Raw genomic sequence first — 20,879 nt, 5'->3', positions numbered from 1 at the left:
TTGTGAGAGGACCATCAGAAAATTGGAGAAGAGACTATCCAATGTGGGGTTGGAGATGAAACTATCCTTTTGTAATGGTGACTCCTAAGAAATCAACTGTGGAGACTACAATCTCCATTTTGCTGGGGGAGAGCATGATGCCGTACTGGAGGGTGATATCAAGGAATCGTTGAAGAAGCTGGTAGTGTGCCTCTTCTATATCAGAGAACAGCAGAATATCATCAATATAAATAAGCGCCTGAGACTGGATAGGTTCATAGATTCTGAGCATAGCTTTCTGAAACAGAGATGGTACAACCTTGAGACCAAACGGCATTACTGTCCAGTGGAAATGGTATCCTGGAATGCAAAAACCTATTTTAGGAGGGCCATCTGGATGGATCCCAAGTTGCCAAAATCCTGCCTTGAGGTCAAACTTGCTGAAGATGGTTGCCTTGGATAGCTGGAGAAGAAGTGCTGGACGAGTAGGTAATGGGAACTTGTCATCGGCCAAAAAGGCGTTGAGGGGCTGATAATTAATAACAAGCCTGAGCTTTCCACGAGTCTGTTCAGCACGTTTGTTGACATAGAACCCTTCACGTGCCCACGGAGAAGAGGTGTGCTCAATTAGGTGCTGGGCTTGGAGGAGGGCAACTTCTTAGCGAGCTAGTGTTGTTGGAAAACACATTCCTCCATAAACTAATTTTGATGATAACAAACATTAAGATTAATACTAATAATCCAATCTTTAAGCAAACTTCATAGTCGAGCGTTGGGAACATCAAGCATCCGGGAAAGACTTGATCAAGGAGCTCACAACGAGAAGAGTTAAGGAAAAGAAGAAATTTGAAGATTGAGGAACATCTTCTAAAGGAAGCCAAGACAAAGACTCTCCAAGAAGATTCAAGTGCATTAGAACACATTTCATTACATGTGCATATCACATTACACACACATTGCATTCACATGTAAGAGACCCTAGGAGGAACTCATTCCCATGCCCTAGACTCAAGAAACATGGCCATTAAAGTGTTAGACAAAAACCTATGAAGTCCCCAAGCAAGCCGGACCAAAAATCCCCGCTGACAGACAATCAAAAATAGGATAATCGTCCGTCGGTCGACCTACTGAACTCGTCGGTCGACCTACGAATATAAAAAATACAGGCTGTTCCGAGTAGCACCGGTTGCAACCGACAGATCTATCGATCCCGACCGACACCAGGTCGATCCATGGGTCGACCGACAATCGACCTACAGCCCCAAACTTGGGCTCAACGGCTAGTTTTCAACGGCTAGTTTTTGATGGTCGACGACAACTTTTATAGGTCGATCGACGGACTAAAAATATGACAGATTTATATCCGTTGGAGAACAAACAAACTCCAACTTTTGGCTTTATAAAATACATCCAAACAAGGAACAAAACACATCTTTTGATAGAAAAAGTGCATTGTACATTTGAAAAAGTACAAAAGTGAGAATTTGTCATTGAGCTAAGTTATTCAATTCAAGCTCTTCAAAGAGATATTACCAAGCTCTTAACTCTCCACTCTCTCCAACTCATGCCATCAAGGAGAGTCATCTAGGAGACTCAAGGTGCATCACTCTCATTCATATCATTGAGCACCATCACTCAAAGGGTAAAAGTGTCACTACTCTTTGATAGGTATTTATACCAAACCTCTATTGTATTTACTTGTTTATGCTTTTGATTTGATAAAGCATTGTTGTATTAATCTAGACTGTACTTAGATTAGTACAAGGACCCTCTCATCCTTAAGAGATTGAAAGGATACTCTTGTCCTGGAACTAAGATTGTAAGGATCCTCTTATCCTGTTAAAAAGAGTTGTAAAGGTGTCATTTCCCCACCTATTGTATTGAAAGGAAAATACTAGTGGAATTCTCTCAAGGTTGAGAGGAGTGGATGTAGGCTAAGTTAGCCGAACCACTATAAATCTTGTGCCTCATTTACTTCTGCTTTTTATATTTAATATAAGTGTGCAACCAATCGAAAAAGAGTCAAAATCCACTAGTGGTAACCTATTCACCCCCCTCTAGGTTACCCAACAAGTGTGAGATGTTCAGGCTTCATTCCTGAATGGCTTGTCAGTGGGATTGGCATCTTCATTTTTCTTGAAAGGAAGACGTATGAAGAACTATGGGTTCTGCCATAATGGATGATCACACTTTGTGAGAAACTCAGTATGAGAGTTTGCATTGCACTGGGAGAGTAACTGTTGTTTAATATCTGCAAGAGGAGCTGTTAGTAACAAATTGGAAACATTTGTCCAAGGGAGGAAATGTTGCCTATGGCTAAGACCGTGGATACTCCATCAGAGATGGGGGAGACGACAAAGGAGGTCGAATACAATAAGAGCATCATGACCAGGGAGAGAGGAGCCTAACACTGTATGGGTAAGGGTAAGGGTTGGAAAAATCTTGAAACGGACAGGGCCTTTGGAGATAAGGTCAACCGAGAAGGTTTTTCCGTCAGCAGCAGTGAAATACTGCTTATGAGGCTTCCAATAGTAAGAGGGGAGAACATGGGGAGCAAGGATGGTCATTGAGCAACCTGTGTCAAAATAACCTATTACCTTGACTGGGCGATCCCAAGTAGTGGCTGAAATATACAGGGGAGCCTGAGGAGGTGGGGTTTTGGTAATGGCTAACATAGGTGTGGAAAGGGGAAGAGATTGGGGAAGAGCTGAGGGATCTCTGGGGATGATTGGGTAGATGGGGTCAAATCCATCGGACTCAGTATCAGAAGGTGAGTCGGAATCATCATCATAGTTTTCTACAGCGAATAACAGATCCGGAGAGAACTCATCATCAATAGAATACAGTGATTCTATGTCCGCATCTTTGTCATCCTGTATAGAGAACTGAGTCAACATGTGTATAAGCTTGGCCTTCTTCTTCTGATTAGGACAATCCTTTGCAAAATGTCCTAATTTTCCACAAGCATAGCATTTGGTAGAAGTCTTGCCACAGAACTTCTTTCTCTTAAAATATTTGTACTTTTGGGTAGAAGGACGGTGCTGATGACGTTTCTTGAAACATCTATGCTTGGAGTGCCGCTTACTGGCTTCTCTAGATTAAGTGTTGTATTTGAAGAAATGAGATTTCTTCTTTGGAGGACATGTACATTTGTTCTCTTTGCACTTGATCTTGAGATAGGATGTATCACAAGCATCGGTGATCTTATGGGTAGTTTTCTCCCACTGTTTGAAGAATTATTGCTGATCACACAATTTTTTGAGAGCACCCAATATCTCTTGGTAGAGTCCGCCAATAGGGGCTTGATCCAGTCGAAGCCCAAGGTGCTGTAAATATTTCAGAGCATCTTTTCCTAATGGTTCAGGGAAAGAGTTAAGAAACACCTGCTTCATATTAGGATCATCAAGGCCGCCAAGGATGTAGAATTTGTCAAGCATCCTGGTATAGTGTTTGGCAAGGTCTGCCTTTTGGAAGGAGCAGCACTTCATCTAGAAGTATTCTTCATGAGCCTTGATTCTGCTATTTTCAATTGGACCGATCATTTCATTATAGAGATGGGCTATGAAAACATCAATCGGGACTTGAGACCACTGAAGTTGCCTATATCCGCCAAGAGCCATAAACCATTCACGGAGAGTGCCATGAGTTCGGACAAGGAACTTAGTAATAACACTTGCATCTATAGTTCCTTCTTGAAGCAATTCTGCCGTTAACCAAGCATGAAATTCGAAAATTCTTTCAGGCCATTTGTGAAAAGGAATGCTGTCAAAAATAAATAGTTGCTTTGGATCTTGGTTGGCAAAAGGGTGAATCATTGCCCGAGGAGGTTGTGGCAGAGGTCACGGCTAGTCATCAGCATGGACTGAGCCATGCTCACTGTCACTGTTAACAATAGGCTCAGTGACTCCCTCAGTTGGACCCTGAGTGTTAGTCCTAGTTTGAAAAACTGGCAAAGGAGGGTCATCATATGATTCACAAGTGTTGGAGGTATCGGAGGAGGTATCCTTGGTGAGAGGGAGGATAGGGATGGGATCTTGCACGGTAAGCTGGGTGAGATAAGTGCTCAAGGTATTAGGGTTTTGAGCAGAGGGAAGGAGGGCAAAGGCAGTTTTGGGGGTAGAAGATTTAGTGGAAGGAGGTATCCATGGAATTAACGGTGGGGGGCTGGTTGGGGTGTGGCCAGGAATGGGCTGAAAAGTTGGCTGGGAGGTTGGGGTGAGTGACGGAGTGAGATAGGATGGTGGAAGAGAAACAAGAGGTGGCTGGGAGGGCTGGAACCTCTTTGGTTTCGGGGTTTTGATTTTGTGAGAAGCAGAAGCAAGGTTTCACTATTGTTCTTGGAGTTCTTTGAACATGGCAATGGAAAAAGTGTGGGGAGTATCCAGGGAAGGATGAGGAGCTGCAAAAGCTTCAGTGAAAAAGGGGTAGTTATAGAAGGGTGGACTTATTGGCTATAAGGGTATTGGTGCTTGGGCATACCGCAACTGATCCTCAAGTTGTCTTTTCTCTTTTTCTTTTACAGAGATAAGAGCAGACGCATAAGCAACATCCTTGACTGTTGTAGCAATGTGCATGAGTTTTGATGAAGAGTTTCAATCCTTGTCATGAGGTATCTTACTTTAATTTCATTTTGTTGAAGTGCAAGGGTATGGTGCTCTTGGTAGGAGACCAACTTTTGCAAGTATTGGTTTTGGACCAAGGCATTTTCTGCTTGCCAATTAAGTTGGGCTTCAACAGAAGAATTGACTGGCATCTGGCCAAGGTTGTCAACAACATTTGGGGGAGTTATTTTCCACCGGTGGCGACGTCGGTCAGCATCTTCATAATTTGATGTAGCAGAGAAATTCGTACTGATGCCTTCTGAACCAGTGGCCATGAAACAGGGGATTGGCTGCTGTTGGACTTGTTCTTGCCAAAGCATAAGTGGCGGTGAAGGTGGAGGAGGCGATGGTGTTGGAGGCAAATCTGGCTTGCATGTAGGCGGAGTCGGTGCTTGGAAAGGAGGTTCCTCTGGAGGAATTGGAGAGAAACACCCTAAGGAACAGGGGTTATTGGAGCCATATTCAACAATGAACTGATACCGGCCTCTATCTTCACCTAAAGGTCCGACATTGGGACAACCAGCTTGATATCTTTGCCAGAGAGTATCTGGGCCTATCTTCTTCTTCTTCTTAACCTTTCGTGGTTTGGGAAGATCAAGCTCATCATTTGAATGGTTGCAATCAGGGCAAGAACAGACATCGAACCAAGTGTGGCCAGTTGGTCCAGAGAATTGATAGATTGGTGTACCAGAGCTGTCAAATGCCTTAATAGGGATATGAGGTAACCTTTTAAGGAGATCTTGAGGGTAGATCGGAATAGCGGTGTAGAAATCAGCTGGCCTTGGGTAAGTCACCATGGTTCTGCCATAATCCAAATTCTTGTAGATTGGGTTTGTAGCAATGATGGGAGGAGTGGCAACAAGAGTATTACGAGTAGACTCATATGCAGTGATCCATGACTCAGGGATCAGCTTGATCAGCTCAGCACGACTAATCTGACGGGGTACATGGGTAACCGTAGGTATCCTGTCTTCCCCGATTTGGATGAATAATGCCGAATCATTGTTGGAAAAACCAGTGTTAAGGTTCATGGCGTGATTCTGGAGTCTGTAGTAGATTTGGTAGTGGAGAGTCGCTGCAATGGCTGATTCTTTCTGAGGAGCACCAGTGAGTTGAACGAGAAATTGCCAGGCATCTGGAAGATTGGGATCTTGCAGAGAAACATTATAGTTGGGATACACTGTGTAGAAGACAGTGCCATCGTTCAAGGTGGTCTGGACATCAGTGATCATAGCATGTGGAAAATTGCGGAACCGAGTGTCAAGAAGGTTGAGTCTCATAGCTACGGGTAGTCCTTTCCGTCCATGAAAAGTGGTAGTGATCTTAATACCACCAAGATGGAGGTGAGTGTATCCAAGGGCGATCCATTGGTGGATGAGATCTGGGCTGATCTCAACTGGGAAGTATTGTTCTTTGCCGCTGGAAGTGATCTGGTTCTGTCAAAAAGGAGGTGCTTGGACATATTCCTTTAGACCTGGGGTCTTCTTAGGGGAAAGGATAGTCCAAAAAAGTTTAGAGGCAGAGGTGGATGCTTTAGGGAAAACATCATAAGAATTGATGATCGGGAAGTTCGTCGGATGTATTTGTTGCTCAGCCAGAGTGTAGCTGAGTTCATATAGGTAACCGACCTTTGCTGCATAGGAGCTATAGAGAGAGACACTAGACGAAGGAGGTTGAAGAGCCATAAAACTTATGAGAGGGAGAGAGGGAGTATCTTATCCACAAGAGGTGCTCGTTATATCGATCTTGAGATGGGATAGCTGCCGGAACAGTAATTATAGGGGTGAAACCAGAAATATACCAGTACTCAGGCTGAAGGTATTCCGAGCGTGTCGGGATTTATAGCGGTCATAGCCTGCAACCCACACCTTGCTCAAGGAGCTGTTATCGGCCTAGGTACTGAGACATTACTGATCACCATCTACTAACAAACTTTTCTGATGCAGAGGATCCACCAAGGGCGGCAACTGCAGAGCATACTCGGCTTGGAAGATGAGCAGTTCACACCATATCAAAACAAACACAAAGACCAGAGCTCCGAGGATAAGACACAATGAAAAGCTTAGCTAAACATGGCTCTGATACCAATAAGGGGAATAAGAGGATTCATTCTAAATCTCAAACTTATTCTGATTAATTCATACGAGAACAAGCCATATTTATAGGCTTACAAACAAACCACGGTTACAGCCAGACTAGAGTTAACAAACCATGATTACAGGCATAACATGATTACTTTTGAAGACAGAGGTCGGTATCAGTTCATTATTGAATATGGCTCTAATAAGCCCTGTTCCTTAGGGTGTTGCTCTCCAGTTCCTCCAGAGGAACCTCCTTTCCAAGCACCGGCTCCGCCTACATGTAAGCCAGATTTGCCTCCAACACCATCGCCTCCTCCAGCTTCACCGCCACTTATGCTTTGGCAAGAACAAGTCCAACAACAGCCAATCCCCTGTTTCATGGCCACTGGTTCAGAAGGCATCAGTACGAATTTCCCTGCCACATTAGATTATGAAGATGCTGACCGACGTTGCCACTGGTGGAAAATAACTCCCCCAAATGTTGTTGACAACCTTGGCCAGATGCCAGTCAATTCTTCTGTTAAAGCTCAGCTTAATTGGCAAGCAGAAAATGCCTTGGTCCAAAACCAATACTTATAAAAGTTGTTCTCCTACCAAGAGCACCATACCCTTGCACTTCAACAAAATGAAATTGAAGTAAGATACCTCAAGACAAGGATTGAAACTCTTCATCAATAGAATACAGTGAAGATGTCCGCATCTTTGTCATCCTGTATAGAGAACTGAGTCAACATGTGCATAAGCTTGGCCTTCTTCTTCTGATTAGGACAATCCTTTGCAAAATGTCCTGATTTTCCACAAGCATAGCATTTGGTAGAAGTCTTACCATGGAACTTCTTTCTCTTAAAATATTTGTACTTCTGGGAAGAAGGACGGTGCTGATGACGTTTCTTGAAACGTCTATGCTTGGAGTGCCGCTTGTTGGCTTCTCTAGATTGAGTGTTGTATTTGGAGAAATGAGATTTCTTCTTTGGAGGACATGTACAGTTGTTCTCTTTGCACTTGATCTTGAGATAGGATGTATCACAAGCATCGGTGATCTTATGGGTAGTTTTCTCCCACTGTTTGAAGAATTGTTGTTGATCACACAATTTTTGGAGATCACCCAATATCTCTTGGTAGAGTCACCCAATAAGGGCTTGATCCAGTCGGAGTCCAAGGTGTTGTAGAGATTTCAGAGGTAACATCAGTCGAGCAGTTGGGACATGGTAGTAACCGATTCGAGGGTGAGTGACTTCACCAAGTCATGATTGGTTACTCCGTTGTGCAGGGCATTGATGGACATGGCATTGTCTAGGTCCTTGATCTACAGAGCTTCTCCATTAAAGCGGGTGATGTAGTCCTTTATAAACTCATCGGGTTGCTGTTTCACACCCAGCAGGTTAGCGGCCATCTTCTTTTGTTTGACGCTGCTTTGGAAGCGGCTCACAAATGCTCTGGCCAACTCCGTGAAGCTTCTGATAGAGTTGGGCTTTAGCTTGGCGAACCAGAGCACCGCTGGTCCCTTCAGGGAGGTTGGGAAAGAGCGACATGACACGACGTCGGACTCACCGTATACTATCATCATCGCATTGAAATAACTGATATGATCATTTGGGTCGGTCTTCCCGTCATAGGCCTAAAAAAAGGAGGTTTGAAGCCTCGGGGGAGTTCAGCCCTCATAATCTCGTCCGTGAAGGGGTGTTGGTTGGGCCTGAAAATCTCCTCAGGGATGCTCCCTTTCTCCAGGGCCTCCAACTTGGTGTTGATCTCTCTGAGCTTACGATCAAGCTCACTTTCCACGACCTGATTTACTATCGGCTCGACCAGTCCATTGCATCCGTTCACTTCTTGTCGGTGGTCTTGTCTGACCGAGCTTTGTTGGCTACCCACTCAGTGCACGCGTCTGAGTTCTTAGTACGGCTTTGCTCTGTTCTGCCATGGGTCCCTCTGGGTGTTAAAATGGATGGCTCCAATACGCGAGAAGGATTGTTCCACGTCGGTAGGTCTCCGGTGCGAACGATCCCTGGAGGAGGAATGTTCCTTCGGGGGGGGTGAGATGATCCTGCCTGGCTTCTGGCCCTATGCACCTCTCCTTCTTTGGGTGCCCTCTCATCTTCTTGTACCGGTCTTGGGAGAACTGGTGGTGGGGGCAGGACCCGTGCTGCAATAGATGTAGGATTGGCTGTTCTCACGGCTTGCAATTCTCTGACCACTTCCCTGAGGAAGTCATTCTGCTAAAGAACTTGCCGCTGCAAATCATGTATCTGGCCCACCATGGCTGGCGCATCTGGGTTCATGCTCATTGGGATGAATCCCTCCTGCAGTGGAGGTGGGGGTGGTAGAGCCCTCGTACTTTGATTCGTCTGAACATCTTCTAGGACTATGCTTGGTCCAGCCGCCACTACTATTGATAGCAGGGACCTTGCTACGGTCGCTGGAACAGCCTGTGGCTGGGATCCAGCTGCTACTACTGCTGCCTGGCATGCAGTTGGCTTCCCTGCCTGTCCTCCTCCATGAGTATTCTTCGTCATTTGGCGGACAACTAGGTTCTCCACAGGCTAGGGAACTTCAGGATTGGTGGGAACCACGTTCTGTTCGCCGGCCATGGTTTCCGATTGATTTGTAGAGCTTTAGGAGGCTTGCAATCATCGTTCCCACAGACGGTGCCAATCTGTTGCATCAAAAACCGTATCGGATAGCCCTGTTCCTGCAAGATAAAAAGTAGCAAGAGAGGGCTGGGCTATGCCGGTGACTCCACTCCGATGCCTAAGTCAAAACTCTTAGCAACAGATGAAGATAATAGAAATCAGATGATCATGGAAGGATGTTACCTCCTTATTTATGGATGATGGTGGGCAGAATCGTGCCCTAATAGGAATGTAGAGTCCTCGGAGTGGAGTGTGAGATTTTAGGGATGGCGTTGATCCCTTGATTTTTTTAGCACTTTATTAGGTGCCGTATGGGCTATAATCTCGGGCCATGGTAGTTCATGGCAAGCTTTGTGTTAACGGAGTGAACTGTTCAGGTCGTCCCTTCCTAATATGGGCAAGGTCGCTCTCGCAAGGGAGTGCGCCTGGCGACTCCTCGCAACGACATGAGGTCCACCTTCGTGTGTGCGCTCCGTGAGGTTTGATGTTCACCTAGACTTCGCTCCTTACGAGTCTTCTTAGATCGCACGCACCTCAAATGACCTCAGCTCATTCTTTATACATGTGTCGGGTCATCGTTGGCGGGTGACATCTCCCGACCTATCAATAACCATTTTCTTTTCATTAAATAGGGTGACACTTGCAAAAGAAGAATTAAGAAGCTAAAGGAGGATGTGAGGCTTGTGCTCATAAATAATAATGAGATGGTCCCATTGGCTCAACTCCACTTGATCGATGACCTCCAAAGGATAGGTCTTGAGTATCACTTTGAAAAGGAGATCAAGGAAGCATTAGATGCTTTGATATCATTCATCAATATTAATAATGGTAGAATTAGTGATGATGGTGATCTCCATTCTACAGCGCTTTGCTTCAGGCACCTCAGGCAACATGGCTATTTTGTGTCCCAAGGTACCACCAACCCATTGATTGCATTAAGATAATATTAAGGCTGTGTTTGGTATGCATTCTAGGTCAATTTCATATTCTAAGGTTAAAAAACCAATTATTTTTATCATCTGAAAATGCGAAATTGACTTGGAATGAATTCCAAGATGCATATCGAATGTTGCTTAACATACTTTTGTAGACACTGATTTTTTGTCACCCCCTAATTGGCGATGATGACAACGGGACATGGACGATGGACGATGCACTCTCCCTCTTTTCAGACCCAAAGATACCTGACCCATAAGACCAAGAACCATACTAAGCACAAAATGGCCCATTTTAGGCCCAAAAAAAGGAAAAATGGCACTGCGCTCCCACGGCGCCGTGGACGCCTTCCCACGACACCGTGGGCTCCTTCCCACGGCACCGTGGGAATGTGTACCGGATTTCCATGGCGCCATAAGGGGGTGTGACATCAGCCTGTTGACGTCACCCACGGTGCCGTAGAAAAGTCCCCCACGGTGCCGTGGAGGACTTATTCGGCCAGGAGAGAGAAGGGGTCCCTCCCTATAAATAGGAGGGTCCCCTCCCACATTTCCCAAGGAATTTTGGATAGAGAGACCCTCCCCAAGTGATTCCTAGCCTCTTTTCCTCCCTTTTCACCCTCATTTCTCCTCCTTCTCTCACGAGTATGTGAGTGCTTGAAATTTTCTTGTGGCGGACAGATCCTTCGATTGTCCCTCTGAGTATAGAGCGCTTTGGCTCCTTGGCATTGGTATCCCGTCTATGCACGGATAACCATCGAAACTCCTTTGTTACAGACGTTATTCTGTCTGTTTACTCCTCTCCAAATCACTCGAAAGAGTCGTTACTCTGTCAAAAAGAAGCAGCTTCAGTCCATTCGTCTATCTCCCCTGAGCCAGGGGAATACAACCATACAGGTATAATTATTGCATTTTTGTTGATCCAATGTAGTCCTTTCATATTTCATCGTTTTAGTCCGCATTTTTCATATATATAATGTAGTTTATTATGCTTTTGTTCAATTCATAGCATCTGAATATAGTTCATAATAACCCCCATCCCCGTAATAAAAGAGAGAGAACATTCGTCCTTATGTAGCATCTAACACAGAGAGACCGGCTTCGGCCGGGCGAGGTGGGTGCCTAACACCTTCCCACACTCGTAACCTGACCCTTTACCCGAACCTTTGGTCTGACCATATGGAGTCACGTAGCCCGATTCCGCTCACCACGGGTAGGGCTACACTTAATGGGTCCTAGGCCCTAACCCTAGGTGGCGACTTCTCATCATAGTAGCATATTTTAATGCATGATCCCAATCCCCTATTTATCAATATTATACATTGACAATGTTATCCATATCCATACACACACACATACATCTCCCAAAACCCTATGTCGCCATATACCATAAGGGCTGAGGAAACCTTCGTCCCGAAGGACCGAGGTACTTACAGTGGCGACCTCACTGGGGACTTGGTGGACAAATGTCCACCCGAGGTCAAACTCTCTAAATAGGTGCTATCAATAAATGACAGAATGTTCTTTCTAAACTTTTTAAAAAAAATAAAAAAAAAAGAATAAAATAATAATAATAATAATAATAATAATAAAATATAATAATAAAAAATATACAAAACAAAAAAAAAATACCATAATATGTTTGTTTGGCTAACCCTTGTGTGTACTAACCGCATCATGCATAGTGCTCGAAGTGAAATCAAACGGCGAGGGTACTCCCTATCGTGCCTTTACCCCCGGGGAGGTGAGGCACGTCATACTAAGTACTCTGAGATCGGATGATAGCCACTTCCTGTACCACCTTCTTGCACACATACACTGCATGGGAACCCCTCTTACCCCCGTAGTTAGTCATTGGACCCCATGAGTAGTCATGGGTAATTCACGGCGAAGCTACAGCCCTTGATATTTACTGTACGAGTTTAGAATCACCAGCGAGGGTTTTCACTAGTGTGTTGTGGAGTGCTTTGCCACTCACAAAAGGCAATAGCTCGATTACTCTGAGTTTGTGTGACCTATTCTCCAAGTATATCAAAAGAACCACGTGCCTACAATTCAGGACCACGAGCGATAGGTATATCGGTTCTGTCAAGGGTGGCCTTGTTCTTTCCTATGGAAGCCTATCCATTACATGCATCATGTAGGAAAATAGACCACATATGATTAGGGTACGACACAAACTAACCTTTGGTAGCTGTAAGAAAGACTGAGTTTAGGGTCATTTGACGATTAACCTGGTTTTGATATGAGATGCCACCAAAGATAAGGAATTCCATAGTCCCACGATGGTCCCTCAAAGAAAAATGGAAGTCCACTTCCATATAATGGAACCTTACATGTCCCTCGAAAAAAAAAAAGAAGAGGGCATCTCATTTTGACTCCAGACATAACCGTCAATAACCCGGTAACTAAGATCTTTCTTTTGTTTGTTTTTTTTTTTTTTTTTTGTGTATTCGAAAATGCTTGGGCAATGACGGCATTCGAAGTCTAGTCTCAGAAGGAGCCTACTGAAACTCTGATGACCACTCTGATTACTTGAGTCGAATAAAATAATAAAATGATATGAAACAAATGTTATAAAACACCAAAAAAAAAATCATACAAAACTCAAAAGGAAAAAATGACAAAAAAAAATAAAATAAAATTCTTCTTTAGCCTTCTTAGGGTCTAAACTAGGTATTCTTCTCTCTTTCGTAGAAGCACGATTCCGTCCTCATCCATCTGGGTCCGACGCGGCGGAAGGTTGACTCGAGCCAGCCCACCATTCTCCTCAAGATCCCTGATTCCTTCTCATTCTTCCAGTTCATCTTCAGAGATATCACTTGTGAGTAACATGAATCCTCCGGAGGATCACTTGTCTGAAAGTCACGTCAAAGATCGAGTGGATAGGCTGCAAGTAGACATGGCCGAAATGTGGCAACTCATGGCACAACTAGTTCAATCGGTTAATGAACTATCTAAGGGTGGATCCATAGCTGGACCAGCAGAGCAAGAAGTCCGAAAACCAACCCCGCAACCCTCAAGACTCCAATCATCATACCAGTAGAAGAGGGGGAAGATAGCCACCCTATGGACCCTCCTGAGACTGAAAGGGAGAAGAAAATGAGAGAAAAAGTAGCCGAGTTGGAAGTGGTTGTCAAGGGCAAAGTCAAAGAGAAGGATGAGGAAGACCTGGTGTTCTTTCCCGAAGGGAAAAACCCCAAAAATTTCAAGTGGAAATTGGATAAGTTCGACGGATCGGGAGATCCTAGGGTTCATCTCAAGATTTTTGCCACTATTGCCAGATCACGGGGACTTTTTGAAAACCAAATGGGACAAGCGTTCTTGTATTCTTTGGCCGGATTTGCTTTGAGGTGGTTAACCCAGCTTGATCACACTCAAACCCAGTCATGGGCCTCTGTGGTCAAAGCTTTCACTAAGCAATATTCATACAACACCGAGATGGACATTACTCGAAGAGAATTGGAAACCTTGAGGCAAGAACCAAGTGAAGAATTTTCAAATTACATCATGAAGTTCAGGGACAAGGCTGCAAAGATGTGGAACCGCCCTACTGAGGAGGAGCAGGTCGAGATATTGTTAGAAAATCTGCATGAGGAGTACCATGAGAAGATATACTACTAGCACATCAAAACATTTGATGCTCTTATGATAATTGGGAAGAAGATTGAAGATAAGATCTTTAGAGAAAGGTAGAATCAGGGTCTGACCCGTGAAGCATCAGGAAGCTATTCGGCAAGAAAAAGCCCAAGAGCCAAAGGAGGAAATACTGTAGGGACAAGCAGCCAGGCGGCAGAAGTCCAGCTGGTAGCCGCATGATCCACCCCTCTTGTGATCCAAACTGAATCTGAAGCATCCAGGAGGAATTTCAACTTTGAAGGAATGACACCCTCGTTGTTATTTACCAAGCTCAAGAAGCAGGGAACGATCAATTCAGTTCCTCCTAGGCCTGTGGATTTGAACAATCCACCTACCTGGTATAAGCCCAATCTCTACTGTCATTACCACGACCAACAAGGCCATCATACGGATAGATGCCTAGCTCTTAAGCATGCGATCCAGGACTTGATTGACGAGGGCAAAATTGAACTTCAGAAGAAGCAACCGCCAAATGTCACCACAAATCCTCTACCTAACCATGGAGTAAACATGCTTCAAGAGGATGCCGAGCAAGCAGATCCTATGACTTTGATCCATCCAGTCAAGAAGAGGAAGCTAATGAAGGCACACGTCTATATAGCAATGTTGACCAAGAAACTTAAGGAGGGAAAAGAGCCACAGATTCGGCAAGAGGTGTCTCAGGAAGTGGATCGGCCCGATTCCCCTTTCTATCATCCAAAGTCAGAAGGTGCCACATGGGTAGGAAACCAGATACCTGCATGAAAAATCTCACAACCACTGGTGAAGGGGACATATTCCCCAGAGTCATCTACAAGGTCAGTAAACATGTTGCAGGAAGAGACACCATTCCAAGATCCTACTACATTGATCTAGCCCATCCCGTGGTATTTAGGAAGAGATGAGGAGTCACAGCAAGCACGGGCAGAAACGGTGCAGGTTTGTGTTTATTGCTCCCGAACCAACTGTAACGGGAATATTCAAACAGGCGGGCAACCATATGACCAAGGTAGAGGTATAGCATCCATCAACTGGCTTCGAAAGATGGATTTCTTAGAATATGGATTACAGGGTCTCGAGATAATGACACCATTATGCAAGTATGGTTTCTCATCATCCAAAATGTGTCACCTGATTCTTGAAGAAGAAGAAGGGATTGAAATCACCAGTCACACCTCAGCTCCTTAAAGCAGTCTCACACTAGCTATTGGACGAACTCTGACCAAAGAAGTCTCTCTTGTCCATATAGGGGGGATACTAACAATAGCTCAGATGAGGAAGACGACCAAGAAATCCACGAGGGATGGATAGCGTATGCCGAGCAAAGTCCAAAGGTGGAGGACGAAGGAGTAGAAGCGATGAATTGGGTAAATAACATCGGAAGCGATGATAATAATGACCCTACCAGCCTTATTCAACCCATATCATCAGATGATGATGAAAGCAGAGATGATGAGGAAATATCATCTCCAGAGGTTCCCAGAGGCAATTGGACGGTGTCCAGAGAACATGAGCACCTTCTACCAGGTCACAGATATACTCGATGTGTCCACCAATACTCAAGAGATCCTGTACAAGGCTACTTCTCTATTTCCAAATCTGGTGTGTAGTAACTTCGCAGCACATTGTGAGAGCTTGGTGATGCCAAATGAGAGCGATGTACTCGCTCGAACCCTCCATGAGCTGAAAAACATGACTTGGTTAGTTAATGCTTTGGCCTGTGATCTGTTCGGAACTCCTCCAGAAGACCTGGTCTTGTATTCAGATTCATTCTCCTATCCAGATCCACCCCGAAGAAGTGAAACATGGGACGCATGGATCAATGATATCAGCCTCTGGGAATTTCAGATTGACCCCACCGGAGGTATCTTTCCTATGGACATCGATGATGAAGGGGAAGAGCCGTTGGAAGAAGAACAATCATCTGAAGAAGAGGAAAGTGAGCAAGAATCTGCATCAGAGGAATCCAATGATGAAGTGTCCGAAGGGAAAGAAGAAACGAAGGATGAGGAACCTTGGCAACCAAGGACGCGTCTGGAGAAGTACGAGAACATTTACGGACCCGCACCATGGGAATTATCATTCCAGGTGAACAAGATCCACCGGGATGTGGAAAAAATCCAGGAGATGCTCATGAGAATGGTGGTCTTGGATGATAAGTACCAGGAGGAGCTTCAACAGCTGGAACCTGTTAGAGAACAATGGGCACTCCCTCAAGCAATTCGCCATTTGGAAAACTCTGTAAAGCTAGCTTTGGCCTTGGCACAAGACCTATGTGGGACTCCTCCCCCGTCTTTGTATCAGGGTAACAGAGAATATCGTGCGTGGGCAAGAGCACATGATGATTTCTATATGTGTCATGTCAATGAGGGAGGAGCAGTAAATGACCCAACAGGGAATATCCATCCAATTATTTCAAGCCCAGAAGAGAGGTCCGAAAGTTCAGTTTCTCAAGGAGAAAAGAAGGATCGCAACTTCTATAAGTCATTGATGGAAGCAAGAAAGATGTACCAAGCGGCTTCGGAAGCCTTTCATGCCATTGGCCAATTGATACCAGAAGAATCCCATACAGTCCAGTAGGTTGCTGAAAAGCAAGAAACCCTATCAGGAATCCTAAATCAAGCCCGAAAGTCTATTGTGGCCTTGTCTGATGAAGGAGGTAAAACCCGAATTTGTCCCAAGGGTCCTCTTATCATCACTGATAGTGACGAAGAAGATTGGGACTTTTGCCCAGTCCGGTTGGTCATTAAAGAAAGAGAGTCAGATGTGGCGGAAACTAGGAGTGGCCGAAACTTCAAGAATAAAGAGTTGACAGTGGAAAAATATCGGTCTAGCCAATCAACGGCAGTTGTTGAGCCAGAAAACCAAGTACTAGACCAATTGAAGAAAGCCCAAGCCAACATCTCAATCTGGGGATTATTAATGGTGTCGCCAACCCACTGAGAAGCTGTTTTGAAAGCTCTTACCAAGGTTTAAGTGCCAATAGAAATGGGGCCTGAGGAATTATCTCACATAGTGGGGGCCACTTATGCCATTCAGTCACTCTTTTTCTCAGAAGATGATTTACCCCCAGGAGGAAAGAATCACAACCGGGCGCTTTACATTACGGTGGAATGTAACAAGAATCAGGTCCCCCAGGTTCTGATAGACAATGGGTCCGCTCTCAATGTAATGCCCCTCAAAGCAGCCAGATGCATGGGTTTATCTCTAGATAAGATGAAGTCGTTCAGTCAAACCATCAGGGCATACGACAATTCCAGAAGGGAGGTAATTGGGATTCTTACCACCAGTGTCAAGATTGGACCAGCCTGCTTTACCATAGACTTCCAAGTCATCGACATTCAAGCATCCTTCAATATGTTACTTGGAAGACCATGGCTACATTCAACGGGAGCCCTAGCATCAAGTCTTCATCAAAAGCTGAAGTTCATATATGACCAGAAAGTAATTACCATCTTTGGAGACCCAAAAATTGTACATACCTTGGCCAACATTGAAGTAGGTGATTCATCCTCGCAGGAAGTGCAGCTGGGTGGGTTTGAAATCGGCCACATTTGTACTACCTCTGCAAGTGAAGAAGACCAGAGTCTAGGGAAATTCCTGACAATGTGGAGCAAGGCCTCTGTAAAGATTATGAAAAAGATGAAATATTTCCCTGGATTAGGATTGGGAAAAAACCAACAGGGGGTACCAGCATTCCCGGAGATACCAGCCAATGCCAACCGTTGTGGATTAGGGTTTAACCTGAAGAACCCAAGGAAGAAAGCCACAGGACAGAAGAATAGTGCGGCAAATGGTGAGCCATACTTCAAGAGTCTGAGTGGATACTTCGTGAAAGAGGAAGAAGACTTCCCTTACTGTGGAAATCAAGAACCATGGTTCAATCAAGAGCAGGGCGAACGTCTACCGGGACTTGAAATATTCTTTAAGAACGAAGTGGACTGGATAGCCATGGAATTGGATCAAGCCAACAAGAAGGAAGTCATAGGGGATCAAGGGATCGGCGAACTGTTTGAAGTGGCGGTGATCATTGAAGAAGAGGAAGAAGGACTGGCACCACATCTTCTCATACAACCTCTCCAAGGATCCATAGCAAATTGGGCAAGAATGATGGAAGATTTCCATATTAATGAGTCTGAAGTTGTAACCAGCTCTAGCATAGTCCTGTCTAAGTCTGTCTCTGAGTCTGTATCTGAGTCCGATGGAAATGTCCAGTCCATTGGGTCTGTTTGTACTCTTCCCCTTATCATAAATGAAATTGCTGATTCTGAGTATGTTTCTTCTTCTTCTTCCTATTCTTCTGATGATGATAATGTCTTAGAACATCATAATCTGTTAGAACACTTGGAGCAAAGAAGAGCTCAACCCATCCGAGAGGATACCCACCCCGTAAATATAGGGACCGATCAATGCCCTCGAATAATCAAAATTGGTGCTTCTCTTAACAATAACAAAACATCCCAAATGATCTCTCTCTCTCCTCAAGGAATTTGAGGAAGTCCTCGCCTGGTCCTACAAGGATATGCCCGGCATCGATCCAAAGATTGTGCAACATGAACTACCAACATATCCGGAGGCTCGCCTAGTCAAGCAGAAGCTAAGAAGGATGCAGCCGGAATGGAGTGAGAAGATCAGGGAAAAAGTAATCAAACAATGGAATGCAGGATTTCTTCAAGTAACCCAGTACCCTCAATGGTTGTCCAATATTGTCCTAGTCCCTAAGAAAGATGGAAAGGTCAGAATGTGTGTGGATTTTCGTGACCTAAACAGGGTCAGCCCAAAGGATGATTTTTCGTTACCCCACATTGACATTTTGGTAGACAACACTGCAGGCCATGCTCTACTGTCCTTCATGGATGGTTTCTCAGGATATAACCAAATTAGTATGTGCCCGGAGGACAGGGAGAAAACTGCCTTCACCACACCCTGGGGCACATTTTGTTACAAAGTAATGCCTTTTGGGTTGAAAAATGCTGGGGCAACATATCAAAGAGCGGCCACGGCTATCCTACACGACATGATACACAAAGAAGTAGAGGTATATTTCGATGATATGATAGTCAAATCTATTGACCGACAAGGCCATTTTGCAGCTCTCATAAAGTTTTTTGAAAGAATCAAAGAATACAAGCTAAGGCTGAACCCTCAGAAGTGTGTGTTTGGGGCCAAAGCAAGAAAATTACTGGCATTTCCTGTCAGCGAGAGAGGGATAGAAGTGGACCCTGACAAGATAAAAGCCATCACAAAAATGCCACCACCCCGAACAGAAAAAGAGGTACGAGGGTTTTTGGGCCGCATCCAGTACATCAGTAGATTCATATCTCGGTTGACATCCACTTGTGAACCTATCTTCAAACTCCTAAGGAAGAAAGAGCCGAAAGAATGGAACGAGAAATGCCAAGATGCCTTTATGAAAATCAAAGAGTATCTACTTTCTCCTCCTATACTTGTCCCTCCAGTGTTCGGTGAACCTTTGCTCCTATATTTGTCAATAGGAGAAACAGCGGTCGGATCAATGATGGCCCAAGTTGACATGGTGGACGGAGAAGAGCTTGCAATCTACTATGTAAGCAGGAAATTCCTAGAGTATGAAACTCGATATGCTCCAGTAGAAAAGACATGTACATCTCTGGTTTGGGTAACTAAGCGCCTGAGGCACTACATGGTGTCACATCCCATCAGGTTGATCTCTCGAATGGATCCAATTAAGTACCTCTTCGAGAAACCAGCATTGACAGGGAGAATGGCTAGGTGGTTGTTGCTATTATCAGAATTTGACATAACTTATGTCAGTCAAAAGTCTGTGAAAGGGCGGACAATCTCTAACCATCTAGCAGCATTTCCCTCAGAGGATGATTCCTGAGCAACAGAGGACCTCTTCCCAGATGAAGATTTGCACTCCATAGAAGCCAAACCAACTAGAGGGTGGCAATTGTACTTTGATGGAGCCGCCAATCAAAAAGGATTTGGCGCAGGGGTATTATTGATAACTCCGGAGGACTTTTACTTGCCAATGGCCTTCAGATTGGAATTTAGTTGTACCAATAACATAGCAGAGTATGAAGGTTGTGCTATTGGGTTAGAAATGGCTCTGTCTGTAGGAGTTGACAAAATTAAAGTTTACGGAGATTCCTCTGTTGTGATCTGTCAAACACAAGGAAAGTGGAAGACTAAGGATGAGAAGCCGAAGCCCTACCAAATTTATCTGGAACAACTGACACAATGCTTCAAGGAAGTTTCTTTTGAGTATCTGCCCAGGGATAGCAATCGGTTCACCGATGCTATAGCCACTTTGGCGTCCATGGTAGAATGTGATACTCAGGATAAGATCCAGCCCTTCCTAAAAGAAAGAAGGACCCGCCCAGTATATGGAGAACCAGTCAATACACTCACCGAGGATGGAAGGCCTTGGTATGCTCTAGTGGTCGACCACATCAAGGAAAGGAGATATCCTGAAGAGTTTTCAGAAAGAGAGAAGAGGCATTTACAAAAATATGCTACTCAATTCATCCTCTAAGGAAACTTGTTGTATAAGAGGTCTTATGATGGTATCTAACTATTATGTGTAGATGAGGATTAGGCTCAATTCATTATGGAAGAAATCCATCAAGGAATATGTGGACCACACATGAATGCAAGGATGTTGGCCAAGAAAATTCTCAGGATGGGATACTATTGGGTCACTATGGAAGCTGAGTGTGCTGCCTTTGTAAGGCGATGTCATAAATGCCAGATATTTATCAACATCATTCATATTCCTCCGACAGAGTTGCACTCATTAAATGCCCCTTGGCCATTTTCTACCTGGGGAATTGATGTAGTTGGTAAAATAACTCCAAAGGCTTCAAATGGACATCAATTCGTGTTAGTCGCTATCGACTATTTCACAAAATGGGTGGAGGCTCAATCTTATGCAGCTTTAACTTCTGCCAAGGTGGCAAAATTCATAAAAGAGAATCTCATCTGTAGATACGGTGTGCCGCAACAGTTGACTTCAGATCAAGGCCTGCATTTCAGGGGAAAAGTGGAAGAACT

General features: G+C 44.5%; 1 protein-coding gene across 2 annotated transcripts in view; it reads left to right on the top strand.

Annotated features, from left to right (window-relative positions):
* LOC122672271 ((-)-alpha-terpineol synthase-like) overlaps window positions 1-20,879 on the top strand; it is an 81,156-nt gene that overhangs the window by 9,908 nt on the left and 50,369 nt on the right. Inside the window, exon 2 of one of the 2 annotated variants that reach the window (XM_043869771.1) lies at window positions 9,924-10,203. The exons of the other annotated variant lie outside the window; for it this stretch is intronic. Within the exon in view, the coding sequence (XP_043725706.1) occupies window positions 9,924-10,203 (280 nt within the window). The remainder of the gene's footprint in view (window positions 1-9,923; window positions 10,204-20,879) is intronic. 2 annotated transcript variants of the gene reach the window in all.

The sequence above is a fragment of the Telopea speciosissima genome, chromosome 1 (genome assembly GCF_018873765.1).
Source record: "Telopea speciosissima isolate NSW1024214 ecotype Mountain lineage chromosome 1, Tspe_v1, whole genome shotgun sequence".
NCBI classification, from domain to species: Eukaryota; Viridiplantae; Streptophyta; class Magnoliopsida; order Proteales; family Proteaceae; genus Telopea; species Telopea speciosissima.
This window is presented reverse-complemented; position numbering and strand designations above follow the sequence as displayed.